We start from the raw sequence: 17262 nt of genomic DNA, 5'->3' as shown, positions 1-17262 counted from the left end.
AAAGCAAGCCCTTGGGAAATTAAATGCCTCTAGCAAAGTAAAACCGGGGTGCGGATACTACGTGACCTGGAAAGAGGGATTGCAGAAACTCGAATGGCCTCTGAGCTTATTAAATTTGTTCAAAAGGTTAGTCTTCGCATGGACACTTTCCGGCGTCTTCCTTAGCACCAAATGTGGACCCTAATAGTCATTTCCTGAGAGGACAGTTCGCGTGTGACCGAGAGGGAGGGGAGGACTTCCTGCGAAGAGGAACGTCGGGGTGTTCTCCCCTCCCCAACCACGGTTAAACACGTTATAGGAAGCTTGGGCCGGAGTGCGGCCCAGGTCTCCAGCACAGGCAATCCATTCGGCTAATTAACGCCCCCCTCTGGGTTGTAAAGTAACAAACTCCACACTTCTCTTTTGTTACTGGGCGCGAGGGCCTTTCCTTTCATCTTCTAAGACGGGGAGGGTTTGCCCACGTTCCACGGGAAGCTATAAAACTCAAATAACAGGCCAGGATGGAAATCGATCACGCTAATGTATACAACGTCTGGGGAATCGCATTAAAAACAAAACGAAGCACAACCGGCAGGACCCCCAAGAGCAAGGTTAAGTCCTGCGAGAGGAGGTCCCGGGCTCTGCGGGTGGCAGTGGCAGCCACCCAGCGCTCGGGTCCACTGAGCTGCGAGAGCGAGACCTGCAGGACTCGGCGGCGGGGGAGGGGAGGGAGGAGATCGCAGGGGTGAAGACCTCCAGCCTGAGAGCCCCGGCCTCCGTTAGGCCGGCGTCGCTACCCGCTACCATCTCTGCGCGCACTCCGGGGCTAAGGGAGGACGGGGAGACGCGCCGCGGCTCCATTCACAAAGTCCGGGAGCTGCGGGCTCGCGGGCGGGTCGGAGGCTGCCTCCTTTTTCCTCTAGGTCTCAGTTTTATGAATGGGCCTGGCAGCGAGCACCGAGCGCCCTGTTTACTCCTCTCTTTGTGACGTCGGGTTCCCGTGACTGGGTGCGAGGGGGCCGGCCCTCCATTCACGAGCTGGGGTGGGGGCGGGGCTGGGCGGGGAGCTCGCGCGGGGGGAGGCGGGGCCTGGCGAGGTAGTAATGACTCTTCCCTCCCGCGGGAGAGCCGGCGAGCATTAATAAATCTCTAAGCCCGAGGAGGAAACTCTGACTGGGGCAGTGCGCGCAGCTCCGGCGGGGTGGTGCGTGCAACAGCGGCGCCCGAGCCGGTGGCGGCAGGAGCAGCAGAGCTAGCCAAACACACTAGAGGCGACAAACCGAGGGGAGCCCTCTCTCGTAAACACACTCCCCTCCTCGGCCACTTTCCCCCGGGGGCCGCGCGCCTGCCTGCTCTGGAGCCGGAGAAGCCTCCGACTGCTATGTAACGTCGAGGCTGCGGGAGAAGGAAGGGGTGCCGGGAGAAGAGGCTGGGGCCAAGTTTGCGGCCAGTTCGGTAGGCGCCCTCTTAGCCCTCGCCTGCTCCTTCCTGTAGCCTGGTTGGCCCGGGTACCCTTGGTCTCCCCCAGCTCCCCAGCTGCTGCGGTTCCCGGCGACATGGTGACGATGGAGGAACTGCGGGAGATGGACTGCAGCGTGCTCAAGAGGCTGATGAACCGAGACGAGAACGGCGGCGCCCTGGGGCTGCTGAGCAGCGGCAAGTGCCTGCTGCTGGACTGCAGACCGTTCCTGGCTCACAGCGCGGGCTACATCCGAGGCTCGGTGAACGTGCGCTGCAACACCATCGTGAGGCGGAGGGCCAAGGGCTCCGTGAGCCTGGAGCAGATTCTGCCCGCCGAGGAAGAAGTGCGCGCCCGCCTGCGCTCCGGCCTCTACTCGGCCGTTATCGTCTACGACGAGCGCAGCCCGCGCGCCGAGAGCCTCCGCGAGGACAGCACCGTGTCGCTGGTCGTGCAGGCGCTGCGCCGTAACGCCGAGCGCACCGACATCTGTCTGCTGAAAGGTAAACGCGCGCGCCCGGGCGCGAGCTGATGGGTCGGTGGGTGTAAAGGGACTTAGCGGCCTGAGCCCTGCCGGGCATGGGAAGAAGTACCCGAGTGACTTGGGGCTGCGGGAGTCCCCGTGCGTGTCAGTGTGCACGGTGTTGCCGTGGTTTTGAGCCCAAGTCTGGGGCGGGGGGTGGTGGGGGGCGTGCTGGCGTGTTTCTCCAGCCACCTGCCATCCGCACGCTCCCTAGAGTTAACGTGTTTATTGACAAGAACGGTTCTGGCCTGGATGCTGGCAGCGATTGCTCTGCGCAGCCCGGCTTCGAGTGCTGAGAACGCACTCTTAAAATAAGTCCCCCGGGGACAAGAGAGATCTATTGGTTCGGTGTGACCCCCGAGAACCCGGGTGAAGGAAGGTGAAAGCCGAGGTTCACCTCGAGAGTTCGTACACCATCGTGCCTTTGGTAAATGCGGGAAGGAGAATTGGGTTGCAGAGCCGGGGAGTTATCTGTCTCCCGCTGCCCCAACTCAGCTTTTCTGGAAAGCGGCCAGCTCTTCCTGCCCCGGGCTCCCGGAGCGGGGAGACTGGAGTGCTGCTTTGGGGGGACACCAGGCAGAAGCGCGCCTCCTCCCGCTAATCCCGGCCGCGAAGAATCGCCACCTTTTGTTCACACACCATTCTCGACTCTGCTGGCGGCGCGTGCCTGGCTGAAGCGAACCCTGGCCTAAATAGGCGGCCCGAGAGAAGGTGGCTTCTCAAATTCAGAAGTCAGGCACTTCCGAAAGATCGCACACTGTCCGGGTCCCTGGAGAAAGGCACCGGTGGCTCCGCCGCCGCACCTGCCAGCCCGGCGGCTGTGCGGGCCCTCCGGCTGCGGAACGGGCGGCGAGCGCGGGGGTCGGGCGCCCCCTGCCGCGCTGCGCCCTCACCTCCGGCCGCCGCATTCCGCGCATTCTTTCGCGCGGGTCGGGTCTTCGTTTTTGAACCCGGGAGGTATTTCGGATCTCCGCCTGCCAAGAGCCGCCCCTTCCCCTGTCGAGGCTCTTCGGCCCCTTTTGTACACTTTTCCTCCCGGAACCTGTCCACGGCGAGGAAGGGAGGCTGGGTGAGAAACCTTTTGCTCCGGTCCCCTCGGAAAAGCACCGGGAAGCGGCTGCGTGCGGGTGAGCGGGGCTGGCCCTGCGGAACAGCGGGGGGCTTTGTTCTCTGCAGTTGTTTCCTGACCATTTGACCCGTCAGCTGCTGGGGGAAACGCTGCTGTTGACCTGAGCCTGAACTGCTAAGGCGGTTTTGCTGACTTTTCTTTCTTTTTTCACGAGGGCAGCCTTTTGCTCCTCCAGGGGAGTCCTAGTCTCTTAGGCTTCCCCCTAAAGCGTTTTAGTTAGAAGCGACTGCCGGGAAGACTCGTCCCGGATCTCGCGATCGCCCAGCGGTCAGACACGAGCCCCACGGGGTACCCGGAGCCCCGGGTCAGGCGCAGGTCCCGTGTTGTCCCCTCGGAGGGGTCCTGCTTGCACCCCAGGCTGCACATGCGTGCTATTGTTCCAGCCTGCCTGCTCTCCCCGAGTCGAGATCGCGTGGGTGGGAAAGGTGAAACTATTGGGGTGGAAGTTGAGCTCTGGCTGTCCTGTGTTCCTCAGCCCTTGGGTTGAGGAAGCCGGGCGACACCTTCCTACTTTGGCTTCGGGAGCTTCTAAGCCCCACGTGGAGTCAGGGATTGTTTTGTTTTTCTTCCTGGAAAAAACCCGTAGGGGACGGCCCTGGAGAGGCAGCTGTGGGCTCTCGTCCCGAGCGCTTTAAGACTTCCTTCCGGGCCGCAGGGAGGGAAGCATATTTTTAAGGTTAAATCTCATGGCTCGCAGCGCTCTGCTGGTCCTGATTGGGATCCGGAGACCCTGAGGCCAGGCCAGTTCTGAAAACGCTTCAGGGCAAATACTGACGTAAGACCGGGATAGGACAGGTGGCCTCTGGGCAAAATGACAGTCCTCCTCCCTCCGGGTGGCCAGATGCCTGGCCCAATGAAAGCGACGTTTTCTTCAAGCCTTGTTTGACTGACTGACTGACCTCTGCCTTCCCGTCTCCTTCCCTTTTCGTTTGCCCTTACTGGGCAGGGAGGATCACCCCTTGCTCCTCAAAAGCCAACGTCTTCTGGACTGCTTTGTTCTCATATGTTCAGGAACAGCTGCTACCCCAACTTCATCACCGCCCCTAGCCAGAAGTTCAGCATGCTGCCCTTGGGAGCGAGAGCCTAAAACGAGGGTGGGGGAAATGTTTGTTGCCTCTTGTTCTGTAGAGGTAGCAGAACATCTGTCTGCCAGCCATAGTTAATGTGGATGTACATACCCAGCCAGGAGCTAGTCCCTCTTCCTCCCTCTGCTAGTTATTGACTGGCCTTGGTAGAGAGGGTAGCAAGAAAATGTCTGCTGTAGGAAGGAACAGTCATGGGGACTAACCCCCACCCCCATCCCCCGGGTGCCAGCCTGGAAGATATGGCTTGGTGGGAGAGAATCATGGCTCAGACCTGATATGAAGGCCGGGAGGTTTGTCCTTAGTTGTTAAGGGGATAATTTGGCACAGCTGGGGTAACCAGGGTCTCCTGCACGTAGAGCGAAGGGGACGGACAGTGGGAGGGAGAAATGGTGTGTGCCTGCCATCCTTGGGATGGAGAGAAATGGCGTCCTTTCTGGCCAAAGCAGCCCATCAATTTGTTGTTGATTACCCCCAGTTAGTGGCCTTTAAAGAAACCTCAGTTTTCTGATTTTTTTTTTTTGTCACGTAACAGGATGATTGGTTACTATTGCCGGTAGTTAACAGTGGATTTTCACAAGCAAGGGTTCAAACGCAGGAGTTAAACTTCACTGGAGTATTGTTACTCTTGTATATTTGCTGCTATTGATCGAGGTTTGCTAAAAGTAATCTTTTATGTTTCCTTTCTGCTAGTAAAATCATGGGAAATGCTTTAACTTAAAATCCTATAAGGCGCTGGGCAGTGGTGGTGCATGCCTTTAATTCCAGCACTCTGGAGGCAGAGACAGTAGGATCTCTGTGAATTCAAGGCCAGTCTGGTCTATAGAGTGAGTTCCAGGACAGCCAGGACTCTTTCATAGAGAAACTCTGTCTCCAAAAACCAAAAAGGAAAAAAAAAATCCCTTAAGGCACTTTAGGGACAGTTACTAAAAGTAAGTTTTTCAGATTTTTATCTCAGGATGCATCTTTCAGAGTCTTTCTGTAAATGTTTGGGTTATGGGTTTTAGAAAAGCCTGGTTTTTAAAAGACAGAAGAAATTTCTTACCCTGATAGCAATAATTCTTTCCTGCCAATATCCCAAGTGTCACACATTAATCTAACACACACACACACACACACACACACACACACACGCACACACACACTCCCCCCCCATTTCATCCTGGTGTGTTGGATCCCAGTGATCTCAGTAACCTGGAGGCTGAGGCTGCTGGATTACAAACTTAACTAGCCTGCTCCACACACAGGACCTTCTTCGAATAGTTTAATCTTCCCTTCTATCTAGAATTTATCTCTTGACCTCAGTCCTTATTCAAACTTCATAACAGAATTATCCAGGGGGCTGATTTGAATGACTGGGCTAGTCATTTGACATTCTACTTTCCCCTCTTGGTTAAAACTCACCCTCAGGTCTTTGACCCGACCCTGACTTGAGTGGGGGGGGGGGGGAGGGGGGTTGTTCTTCACCCAGGACCTCTGCTGGTGCCTGCTTGTCTCCTCTCTGTTCTCATCTCCAGTTTTCCCAGTGCCATCCCAGGGCATAGCCTACGTTTCCAACCTTTTATACCCAGAGGGAGAACAGCTGGCCTTTTCTGTTTGTAAATATAACACAGTGTCCCAGAGGCAAAGATGGGGAGTGTTAGAATTATAAAAGTGATAGGTCTTAAGCAAGAATTCCAAGCCTTAATGGCTTAATTACAATGCAGACAAGAAAGGTAACTCAAGACAGGTCAGAGGCATCCATGGAGTTTCTCCTTGATCTTCGAGATCATCAGAGCTTCTTATCTTGTAGGAAAAGGCAGTCATTAAAGAGCCAAGAAATTCCTGCAGATACTCAGAACCTGTAAAACTGGATAGCTGCTCTCCTTACTGAGAGAGACAGTTCCTGGCATAGGGAAAGTGGCCGGAAGACAGGTCACTCTGTAACAGGCCAGCCTGCTGGCCACAGCAGATAGTGTGGGAGGACAGGGGAGGACTTGGAAGAAGAGCTAGCCTGGAAGCCAAGGCCTTAGGGGGCTCAGCCAGCTGGAAGGACAGGCTCTCTCTGACTTGGGAACCACAAGATCAGAAGCCCGCTTAGGTAGGGACAGTCTGAAGACTGCTCAGTTAAAGTGAGGTTCCCAAAGGCCTATGACCTTGAGACAACCTAGACTTCCTCTCTGGGGCCAGAGCAAGCCCCAGGCTCAGGTGGTATTCTGAATATTGATTGACAGGATGATAGGGGAAAGTGGCATTAAGATCCCCTCTAGGAATTCTATTATGGTTATTAGCTCCACCCCTGCAGGGCCGGCAGCCAACTGGAGTGGAGAATTTATGACTAGGAGGCCCCGTGTTCCTGATTTATACTCTGAAATGCTTTGAGTGTAAAAGAATTGGGAAGGTCATGGCGCTAACTGGGGACGTAGCTGCTATTCAAGCTAGCCCCATGAAGGCCATGCCTAATATTCCATTGCTGACTTACAGGTTGGAAGACAAGAAGCACGGGAAATAGGTTCTTTATTTTTAGTTTTTCCTTAGTGGAAGGAACCCAGCTTGTTGCTTTACATTTGCTTAGTAACTACACCCCCAGCCTTAGGAAGTGTATTCTCAAATAAATGAAGACTTAAGAAATCCGTCAGGCAATTACATTCAACAGGACATAGGAAAAACAGGTAGAAATTCATTGACTTGTTAGGACGTTTTATTTAAAAGATGCCCAGCGCTTCGGATATAGCCAGACTGACGAGGTATATGCTCTCATGCTTGGATTCCACTTTTCTTGGACATGTGCAGGGGAAGCCTGGCCCTTTAGTACGTGGTAGAATACGTTTTGGATAAAACTGGCTCTTTACTCCAAAGGCGGCTGCCATATGGTACTTGTACAAAGACTGGCATCGCTAGCAGGGCCTGATGGGAAGATCTTTTCAGGTAGCTTTCCCTACACGCTGTAAGAAGTAACACCGCGCTGCTGGATCCCAGGTGGCTCATACCAGTAATCCCAGCACTTGGTGATTGAGGCAGGAAGAGTTCGAGGCTAGCCTGGGCTACACGGTGGGACCCCCTCCCCGCCAGTCTCAATAAAACCAGGTCCATTAGGTTTACATGGTGATCATGCAGAGGGTTACACATACCCCAGTGGACATTCCTTAAACTGACACACTTTAAAAACAAAGGCAACACATTCTGCTACTCCGTTTGCTTCTTTGAAGTGTGGGTCACGTCCCCGGATGCTCACTGGAAACACCCGCCCGGGTCCGCACACGAGCAGAGGGCCAGCAGCCGTACTTTTTGGGATCTCTTTTTCGGCAAGCCGTACAGCCCACCCGGGGAAGCCAGCAGAGTTCCTAAGGGAACGGCCGTGGAATGGACAGCAAAGGCCCCTGGCAAGTCTGTCACCAAGACTGGCTGGCCCCTGCCCTTAGCCTTCCTGTGAGACCCGAGGTGGCTTCCTTTGTCTATTCTGTGTAACTCTTTCATGCTTCCTAGGGGGCCGCTTGGCACATGGGAAGTACCCCCATGTGGGGCATCCAGTTTTTAGTTCAGGTATCATCCAGAGACTCAACAGAGGCATGGCCTGCGAGGCAAAGACTTGACGGTGTCTTCCTCGCGACAAGTCACTTGTGTCTGCCTTCTTCTGCACACCCCTCATTTTGTCCTCAGTCACAGCCCCCCAAAGCCAGCGGCTCCTCTCCCACGCAGGCAGGTGAGGCTGGTGCCAGGGGAGGTTAAGCACTTCTTACTCACTGGGACCAGGAGGCCCAGAGGTTAGAGCCTGGCGGTAGGGGGGTGCACAGTGGATGACAGGGAAGGCTGAGACTTGACCTGTCTGCAGAGCCCGTGTCCTCTGTGGATCTTCAGGCTGGGCTGGACCTTGACCTTGTACCCTTTCCATGATGGGATGGGTGGGTGTGTCCCTCAGGTGCTGTCTGGAGGGTCCTGCTGTTTGTTGTGCCTTGGAATCTGGGTTCCAGTGGGCTGCTCCACCTTTATTTTTAGGTGAGCATGGACGATCCTGTCTCCTGGGCGGCAGGCTTTTTGTCAGGAGCCACTGGTAACTTCACGCTTACAGTTTTTTTTTTTTTTTATTGAAAACAAGTACACAGAGGGACAATTGGTCTTCGCTGATGGCGGAGTTCAGCCAGGCCTCTTTCCCTAACGGGGGCCATGAGCTTGACCTTCTTGGCAGAGATGAAGGGCACATGGTGACAGATCTTTATTGCTCCTTCATCCCTCAGATTTTCATCTCTACCCCTGTGGATTTGCTTTCAACAAAAAAGGGTTTCTGATGGGAGGCGGGGGGTGGGGGGGCGCCCTGCCTCTGGGGTGCTCTGGCCACTGAGACCACAAACAAACACATCCATGGCTGGCAGCACCAGGTCTGCAGGCTCCCCCCCTCTGGAGGCTGGTCACTGTGACTCAGCAGGAAGAACTCTGACCACAGAGATACCCTTTTGTATCCGGAGGGAGCGAGCAGAGAGCAAGCAAAGCGTCCGGTCGGAGAGGAAGCCCTTGTGATGTGGCCAAGAGATTTCTCCTTTCTGTCAGGAAGCAGTTTTCTAGGGTTGGGATTTAGGAGCCAAGCACTGGACTGACTGGTCACATGCCAGCCCTTTGGCAGTCACTGTCAACAAACAGCTGGAGGACATAATGCCAGAGGTGCCTTTGAGCCCGACCAGACGCAGGGTAGGAGCTAGCCACTGCTCAGCCGCCTACCACTTCAGCCAGCTGTGTGGATCTGTCCCTGAGGGTGGTTGATCCTGACAGGTAGGCTGTGTTGAAGTGGTGTAGTCCTGGAGGCCGCTGGAACATGAGAGCTGCTGTCCGCCCCTCCTTGTGGCTGCCCTCAGGCTCTTGTGGGACGGCACCCAGCTGTCCCAGATAACTGGCACTGTCATTTTGTTACAAAACCCTTCCTTCCACAGAGGATGAGCTTATAAACTTTGCAGGACTCATCCACACTCAGGTCAGAGAATCCTCTCTTGCCCCTAATCTGTGTGGCAGAAGGGTTTGATGGAAGCCGGGTTTCCTTTTGTGTGTGGTCCTTTTGGTAGACACAGTGCAGCTGGTATCTGCTCCAACCCAAACTCCGAAGGGTTGGGTTCAAGGTATTCTTAGCCACCCCGTTGTTGTGTCCGCGTAATCCCCCCTCCCCCATTCCTTCCCGCATCTGAAAGGGCTGATGCTCGTGATACCCGGTGGGAACCCTCACCAGGCTCAGGGCACACTGACTGGCTGCCTAAGTGCTCATGGGTCCCTCATTGCACGTGGTACCCTAGAGAGTCCCTCTGGCATATCGTACATCTTCCTTGTGGATTTTTATCTCAAACTGAACCTTTAACGAAGTCGCCAGCATCCTTCCATCCTCCATCAGGCCCTCTGACCAAACAAACCTTTCTGAGAAATGTTAGGCAGCCACTATCTCTGGACCCACAGCGCCACCTATTGGCACACATGAGCCAACAGCTCTCCTTGTGCCTCTCTTGGCTCAGTGGCTCCACTAACCGGAACCACTTTTCTTTTGCAGGTGGCTATGAGAGGTTTTCTTCTGAGTACCCAGAATTCTGCTCTAAAACCAAGAGCCTGGCAGCCATCCCACCGCCTGTGCCCCCCAGTGCCACGGAGTCCTTGGACCTGGGCTGCAGCTCTTGTGGGACGCCACTGCACGACCAGGTAGGTGCAGTGCAGGAGAATGGGCAGGAACTTTGTCTCGAGAGTTCTGAGTTTCAGGTGTCAAACACTACTCCCTAATGTGAAGACAGCGTGGTAAACACCAAGTATCCTGGTGGAATTTTAGGTCAGGTGTATTTCTCCCATCTCTCTTGTTATCCCCAGTTAAGACAAACCAACCAACCAACCAAACAAACAAACAAAAAAACAAAAGAACCATAAAGATACTTATGACTTAGCCTCTATTTTGTTTTGCGACAGGGTCTCCCTTTGTAGCCTGTACTGGGATTACAGACATGTACCAATCATGTCTGGCTTTTAGACCCCAGAGATTTGAGTGGACAGGAGAAAGGGCCTGCTTAGGCCCATCTTATAGGGATCTTGAGGATATCATTTCAGAAAGGGTGAGGCCTTGGGATAATCGCTAGGCTCTCCCTCATTTTCCAGCAGGTTATACCAGTGAACTTCCAAGTGCCAGTCATGCTCCTAAAAAAGTCAGCTTGAGCCACAACATTTCCTTCAAGCCCAGGCCCACCCACCCTTCCAGTCAGATGGCCTGGGGATGAAGTCAGAGTCCATCATTTCTGCCCATACATCTGATCACATAGCATGCCTGCCATGATCTCCCCTCTTGTCTGAGACATCTCTCTGTGCTAATTGTAGACACGGCAGACCAAACAGATCCCTAAACCACACGACACACACACACACACACACACACACACACACGCAGAGTTCAATAATTCATTAACAGGGTAAATAAACTCCTGGTGTGACTGAGTGTGCCCCACGCTCAGTGTGCTGCCTCGGCTGTCATGAGACGCTGGCTGGTGCCCAGGAGACCTGGCCACACCTTGCCTCTGCCCACTGGGGTCCCACTGAACCCAAGCCGGGAAGGAAGAAGCAGACACTCAACGTTTCACTGAGGTCTTTGTTTCCTTTTGGTGTAGGGTGGTCCTGTGGAGATCCTTCCTTTCCTCTACCTCGGCAGTGCCTACCATGCTGCCCGCAGGGACATGCTTGACGCCCTGGGGATCACAGCCTTGCTCAATGTGTCCTCGGACTGCCCCAACCACTTTGAAGGACATTACCAGTACAAGTGCATCCCTGTCGAAGACAACCACAAGGCTGACATCAGCTCCTGGTTCATGGAAGCCATCGAGTACATCGGTAGGCTGCCTACCCACCCACCTTCCCTCCCTCAGGGTGGTGAGGGGAGCCTCAGGGAACAGCGGGTGGGGATTTCAGGGGTTATGTGCAGGCTAGGACACTCCCTGTATTGCTGTCACAGCTGTCACAAGTATTTGGTACAGAGCAACTTGCGGGAGGAGTTGACTCTGGCTGGCAGGTTAAGAAGGATGTAGTCCACCATCCTCTGGTGCCAGGAGTAGGACACACTTGTCACATTACACCCACAGTAGGGAAGTAGAGGGAGCTTGGGAAGTGGGGCCGGGTTATCAGACCTCAAAGCCTGTCCCTAGTTAACCCCGTTATTTCTCCAGCGTGGCGGCCCTTCCAGGGTTCACGCCTTCCCAGACAGCCAAACCGGCAACACTCTGTACATGAGCCCGCAGGGATTCCAATCAAAGTACCCCCCTCCAAGGGGGCACTTGTGGGTGGTGGGAATTGGAAGCCATTACCCATGCCCGGCTGCACGGTCTCACATGTGTCCAAAGGAAGACTTTTTTCCGTATGGAGAGGAAGACAAAAGTAGACCTGAGTCGTCACTGTACTCTTTGGTCTAAGCGCTTCTGCCGTGTGATTTCCCGGGTTGTGTGCTTCCAAAATACTTCGCTGTTAAGTCTAGAAAAACACTCGAGTGGGTCCTCAGTCTGGCAGGGCTGCCCTTTTCCGTGGGCGTGGCCCCTCCTCCGCCCGTGTGTCATGTCTTCCCCGCTCCCGCGTCCTGGCTTCCGCCACATGCACTGGTGGCGGTGCCCGATGTCCGCCAAGGGCCCTGATCGTGTCCCCCCCTCTGCCCCAGATGCAGTGAAGGACTGCCGAGGCCGAGTGCTGGTCCACTGCCAGGCGGGCATCTCCAGGTCGGCCACCATCTGCCTGGCCTACCTGATGATGAAGAAGCGCGTGCGGCTGGAGGAGGCCTTCGAGTTCGTCAAGCAGCGCCGGAGTATCATCTCGCCCAACTTCAGCTTCATGGGGCAGCTGCTGCAGTTCGAGTCTCAGGTGCTCACCACGTCCTGCGCTGCCGAGGCTGCTAGCCCCTCGGGGCCCCTGCGGGAGAGGGGAAAGGCCACCCCCACCCCCACCTCGCAGTTCGTCTTCAGCTTCCCGGTGTCCGTGGGTGTGCACTCGGCCCCCAGTAGCCTGCCGTACTTGCACAGCCCCATCACCACGTCCCCCAGCTGTTAGGGCTGGCCTCTGAACACCAAGTCCAGATGTTCGGCCCCCAGCCAGGGATGTACAAGTCACATGCGGGCAGCAAGTTGGGGGTGGGGTGGGGCAGGTGACCAAGCTCCGCCCCCCCCATCCATTTCTCCTTGGCTAACCACGGGGCCAGCTAGAATGGCAATAACGACTTCGAATACACCTTAAAAGCAAACAAACAAAACACTCCAACCTAGAGCAATAACGGCAGCGTCTTTGGCCAGGGAAGACTGGTGTATGTGTCGGTTTTACTTTGCAGGTAGAAATTTACCTCATTTTTTTTTTTAAAGCGGTAAGGCTTGAAGTTATGAAACCCACAGATCCTGGCAAATGTGCTCAACCAGTTTTATTAAGTGGACAGGGGAAGAGCAGAAATCAAGTTTGCCGGGAAGTGCCTGGCTGTGTGCTTGTTCTTCTATTGTATTTACAGGAATTTTGTTCTAGATACGTCTAGGCCACAGTGTTCACTTCTAATTAGTCGCCAAGTGAATAGTTGTGCTTAATGAATATTTGAGAACTTCTTCAAGATGTCTGAGCAGGAGCCTGGTGACATGGATTTGGAATGTATTTCTGTCGGAAGTCACACAGTAGCACAGGGACACACAGGTGTGCCAGCAACGTGGAACTGAGTGGTCGTCTGGGCTTCTCCCAGTCGGCATGGCCGCCCCATTGTTGCCACCCAGAAGCCGGCGGGGCAGTGTGCAGGGAAAAGGTCTGTGGTTGGTCACTTTCACAGCTGGTTCCTGAACACAGTGACCCAGCCATGCAAGCTTTTTCTCCAGTGACCCATTTGGTGGTGGCTAGAGCCTAGGATTCGGATATGGTCTGTAATAAATGCCATTTTTTAAGAGGTGCTCCTGGAAAACTATGGGTGCAATTCAGATTTTCCTGCAGTGAATTACTTGGCAAGGCTAAAGATGAACGAAAAATGAATTATTTTGTACGCTGAAGTGTACCATTCTCTCTCACTCTCTGTGATAATTGGAGTTGTCAGTTTTAGGAATTTACTTGAAGTATACCAAGAAATTCTTGTTATTAAATCCCTGTTTGACAGTGAATACTTTCAGAGGCCCTCTATTGAATAAAGTGAGTATCTGCCATGATTTGGGGCTCCTTCAAGTATGGAAAGGGGAGAGAACACCAGTGGGGTGAAGGCTGGCTCTTGTTCTTCAGTGAGTCCTGGCTGACTTGACCATTTGGGGTTCTGCCTGGGCTAAGGCCATTTTGAAGGAACCTTTCCAAGTGGAGGAATGGTTTTGGAGGATTAAGTGTTTTCTGTGAGGAAGGCTTGGGGTGGAGTGCGGAAGGGGGCATGTTCCATCTCTTGTCCTGGGGAACAGTATTGTGGAGTGCCGTATTAGAAGTCACTGCAGGCTTGTCGGGAATGAGAACATGTCCCCCCACCCTCCTTGAAAGTCTAGATCTCCGTGAACATTCTTAATCACACATAAATAACTTGAAGTCACAATGTCACAATCATGGTGGAATGCTCTTTCCTCATCCAACATCCCAGATAGTCCGGGTTTATTACATTTCCTTCCGCGAACTGTGAACCTGTGTTGGCATGACTAGTATTGGTGGCCTGTGTCAAACTCTGCCTTTGGGTGAGTCCAGAGTCTTCACTTCCTGTTTTTGGAAAAAGGAGGGGGTGCCCTACTTCCCTGATTCCGCTGCTTGACTGAAGGCATGAAGGGGCTGAGCTCCCGGATGGTGGACCCTAGTTGGATGGTCCTACACTTTATCCTGCTTCCTGGCAGCTGCTTCACATTTGCTGGAGACTTAGATTAGATGAGTTTTGTAGCTAGACAAGTCCTGGGTTCCAAGAATGTAAGGGCTTCTGGAGGACAGATAGTCTTTAGACAACGTTTGCTTTTTAGATGAGTGTGTTTGCCAAACGTGTCCTAGTTCCCAGATTGAATCCCAACCACACGGGCAGTGGGAGTTCCAGATGTCTGTCCCCTGCTTCTTAATTCAAGCCTTCTATGACAATGTCAGGGGGCTATTTATAAAGTCATTTTCTTTGTACTTGATAACAGCATGAGACCCAAAACTCTTAGAAAGAAAATAGGACATTGGTTTGATTGAAAAAAAAAAAAGGAGGACCTTAAAAAACAGTTATTCTCTCACTAGAAGCCTCTTTGATGGCTTGGAATAGCTCTAATGAAGACCCTGTCCCAGGGTCATTCCAAATGATTAGTTTCAAAAGGCAGCATCCTGTCTATGAACTGATTGCTAGTGTTGGGACATTTTTGGATGGCAGAAGCCATTGAATGTTTGTCCGAGAATGAGGAACACTCCCAATTCTCCCCAGGAATCTTGTCTCACCCATGGGTGTTTTTGGGGGGCGGCGTCTGAAGGTTGAGGCACAGGTGAGCGGGTGGTAGCAGCTGTAGCTCCTTCATTCTCCCCTGCTGCCTGTGCTTGGCTTACTGGAGTAAGGTTGGGGAAACCGTGAGAAGTCACTTAGAGCCCTTTGGCAGGGGGCAAGAGGGAGGGAAGAGTGGGGGTTAATCCCAAGGGAAGGGACGGGGACAAGGACATGAACATGGGGGAATGATACAATAGTTGATATTGGTTGCCCATCACAGTCACCTGGGTAACCTTTACAATCCTCATATACGCGTCCCTTGACCAAATAAAGCAGGACGAGCGGGTGGGATCCAGTGTTGCAGTGTGCTTTTGGTGTGCAGCCCGTTTTGGAGATGCCATTGCTGCTGGATGGTGACATAAATTCCCACGGAAGCGAAACGAGCTACAGCAGGCCTTTGTTTTTCTGGGCCAGTGTGGTCCCACTACCCACAGCTGGCTGAGGGACGAGGTGGTTTCTTCGGGGGAGCCCCTGCGTGGGACCCAATCTGTGGATCATTGTGAGTGGGCTCATTATAGTGTCTGGGTGTTGATGTATTTCCTTAAACTTCGTCTCCATCAAGAAAGATGGAGAAAGTCTTGTGTCTGTTTTGAATCCCTCCATCCAGTGCCCCGGCCCTTCCTTAGAGCTCATGAATCATCCAAGAGACTTCAGAAAGATAACAATGCAATACTTGTAACTTGTGTAAATAGCCCCATCTTTCTGAGTGGTGTCATTTCTACATTTGATATGCCTGTATTTCTGTAGAATGTACATAGTTTAGGGGATTTTTGTTTTTTAGAAGAGTCAAACATGTCTGTTTTTATTTATTGCTTGAAAAAGATCATTTGAAGACAAAATAAATACATTTTCAACCATTTTTGCTTTTGTGGACTCTCATTGGAACACATCCTGCTGTTATAACTTGGGAGGGGAGGAAGGACCTGGGACCTCAAGCATTCAGCGAGCAATGTTCTGAGCGGTGAGAGGGCTGGTGACTAGCAGTCAGAAAGGGCCAATAGTAAGTAATAGAGGGTCTCTCCTGCGAGGACCTACTGCCCCGAGTGTAGGAGGTGATGAGATAAGGATGGTTCAAGCGAAGAGGCCAGTGCTAGCATGAAAGTGGGCACGGGCAGGCTTTGAGGACTCAGATGCTCAAGCCATGCCCAGTGTGGCAATCTCTTCCTGCTGCTTGCAGTTCCAGATGTAGAACTCTCAGCTTCTTCCAAAGTACCATGTCTGCCTGCACAGTATCATGCTTGCCACCATGATAATGGACTCAACTACTGAAACTGTAAGCCAGCCCAACTAAACGTTTTCCTTTACAAGTGTAGCCATGGTCATGGTGTCTATTTACAGCAACAAAACCCCGAGCTAAAACAGAAGCCAACCGCAAGTGTTGGTCTCCGCCTTCTACCTTGAGGCAGGGTCTCTTGTTTTTTTCTCCCTCCAGCTGCCCTGTGAACTTTTGGGGATTTACCAGTCTCCATCTGTCTTCTCTTGAGCACTTGTATTCCAGACACTACTACTGCTTTTACAGGGACCTGTGGGTTAGCAATCAGGGCCTTACAATAGCCCAGCAAGTGCTTTACTCCCCCCTCCTGTGTCCTAGAAACTGATCTCTGCCTCCCTTCCCGTTTCCATCGAGCTATAAAAGTATATGTCCTGAGCTGTTGAAATTCCAAGCGGTTTCCTCCATGTTGTACCTGCCACTGGTGCACAGTTCTGATGGCCTCTACTTTCTAACAGGAACCAAAAGAATAGTCTCTCAGGGAGCTGTGACCATTTTGAACCTTATCTTCATGATGACACCGATGACACATCATGAAATGAATGATGTGTTTCACTCCTACATGGGCATCTAAATATCATCTAAATATCACGTGTATCAGGGGCCGGCATACATCGGCTGACATGTAGGATCTGCAGTGGAAGGTATTCTTAGATACACATTACTTTTGCCTGGTTACCTTCAAGTTTAACTGTGAAATGGGGATTAAAAAGAATTTTCAGGGTTGTTTGGTTAATGACAACACACACACAGAGCATGAAGAGAAACAATTGGCAAACAACAACCCCAATAAACAAAACTAACCTCCCCAAAAACTCCCCCCAAAACCCAAAACAAAACAACAACAACAACAAAAAAAACCCCAAACTGAAAGCAAAATTTCTAGACTTTTAACTACCAAGCCATGACCACTCAGAGCCTGACCCCTAGTGGCCCATGCCACCACACACAAATGGCCAGTCTCAAGGGAAACAACTGCTGTAAAATTTACCACCCAGTAAGAAGTTTCCCTGGATATGGGCCCCACAGAAATGGCCGTAAGCACTAGTAACTTCCCGTTACACGAGCACGTGCACACACTCCGTCAGCTGACAATCAGTAAATTCCTCCTCCGTGTGCGCCCTTGGTGAACTCTTTACCAGTTGCCTTTCAAAAACCACTCTGCGCATCTTACAGGTTCATGGTGACTGGAGTGCTCCTGAGCACGGAATTTATGTTTTGAACCGATAATCCTGGTAGAGAAGGCATGGATGCACACCTAACTTCAAACTTGCTACCTAAAGATCAGTAGCTGGAGAAAGAGCATTGGCGGGAGATAGAAAAGTTCTTTGCTTCGTGGGGACAAGGTGGGTAGGTCAGACCATGCAAACCAGACTTGCCTGAAACTCGTGACCCTCCTGCCTCAGCATCCTAAGTGCTGG

The 17262-nt window shown here is 52.7% G+C and overlaps 1 protein-coding gene across 1 annotated transcript; it reads left to right on the top strand.

The window, feature by feature from the left end:
- Positions 1-1067: 1067 nt before the first annotated feature.
- Positions 1068-15428, top strand: Dusp4 (dual specificity phosphatase 4). The gene is made up of 4 exons (XM_005066620.4): positions 1068-1941; positions 9676-9821; positions 10769-10988; positions 11803-15428. Exons 1-4 carry the CDS (start codon positions 1536-1538, stop codon positions 12186-12188), a joined length of 1158 nt encoding a protein of 385 aa, XP_005066677.1. The 5' UTR covers positions 1068-1535; the 3' UTR covers positions 12189-15428.
- The last annotated feature ends 1834 nt before the right edge of the window (positions 15429-17262 follow it).

Source organism: Mesocricetus auratus, unplaced genomic scaffold (assembly GCF_017639785.1).
Source record: "Mesocricetus auratus isolate SY011 unplaced genomic scaffold, BCM_Maur_2.0 Super-Scaffold_100026, whole genome shotgun sequence".
NCBI lineage: Eukaryota > Metazoa > Chordata > Mammalia > Rodentia > Cricetidae > Mesocricetus > Mesocricetus auratus.
Note: the sequence above shows the minus strand (reverse complement) of the source record. Positions and strands in the feature narration are given on the sequence as shown.

What these genes read in the sequence shown, in the direction of transcription:
- Dusp4 (XM_005066620.4), top strand. Translation starts at nt 1,536, where the DNA reads ATGGTGACGATGGAGGAACTGCGGGAGATGGACTGCAGCGTGCTCAAG. An exon ending in CGACATCTGTCTGCTGAAAG is followed by an intron (nt 1,942 to 9,675) that starts GTAAACGCGCGC and finishes TTTCTTTTGCAG; the next exon opens with GTGGCTATGAGAGGTTTTCT. An exon ending in GGAAGCCATCGAGTACATCG is followed by an intron (nt 10,989 to 11,802) that starts GTAGGCTGCCTA and finishes CCTCTGCCCCAG; the next exon opens with ATGCAGTGAAGGACTGCCGA.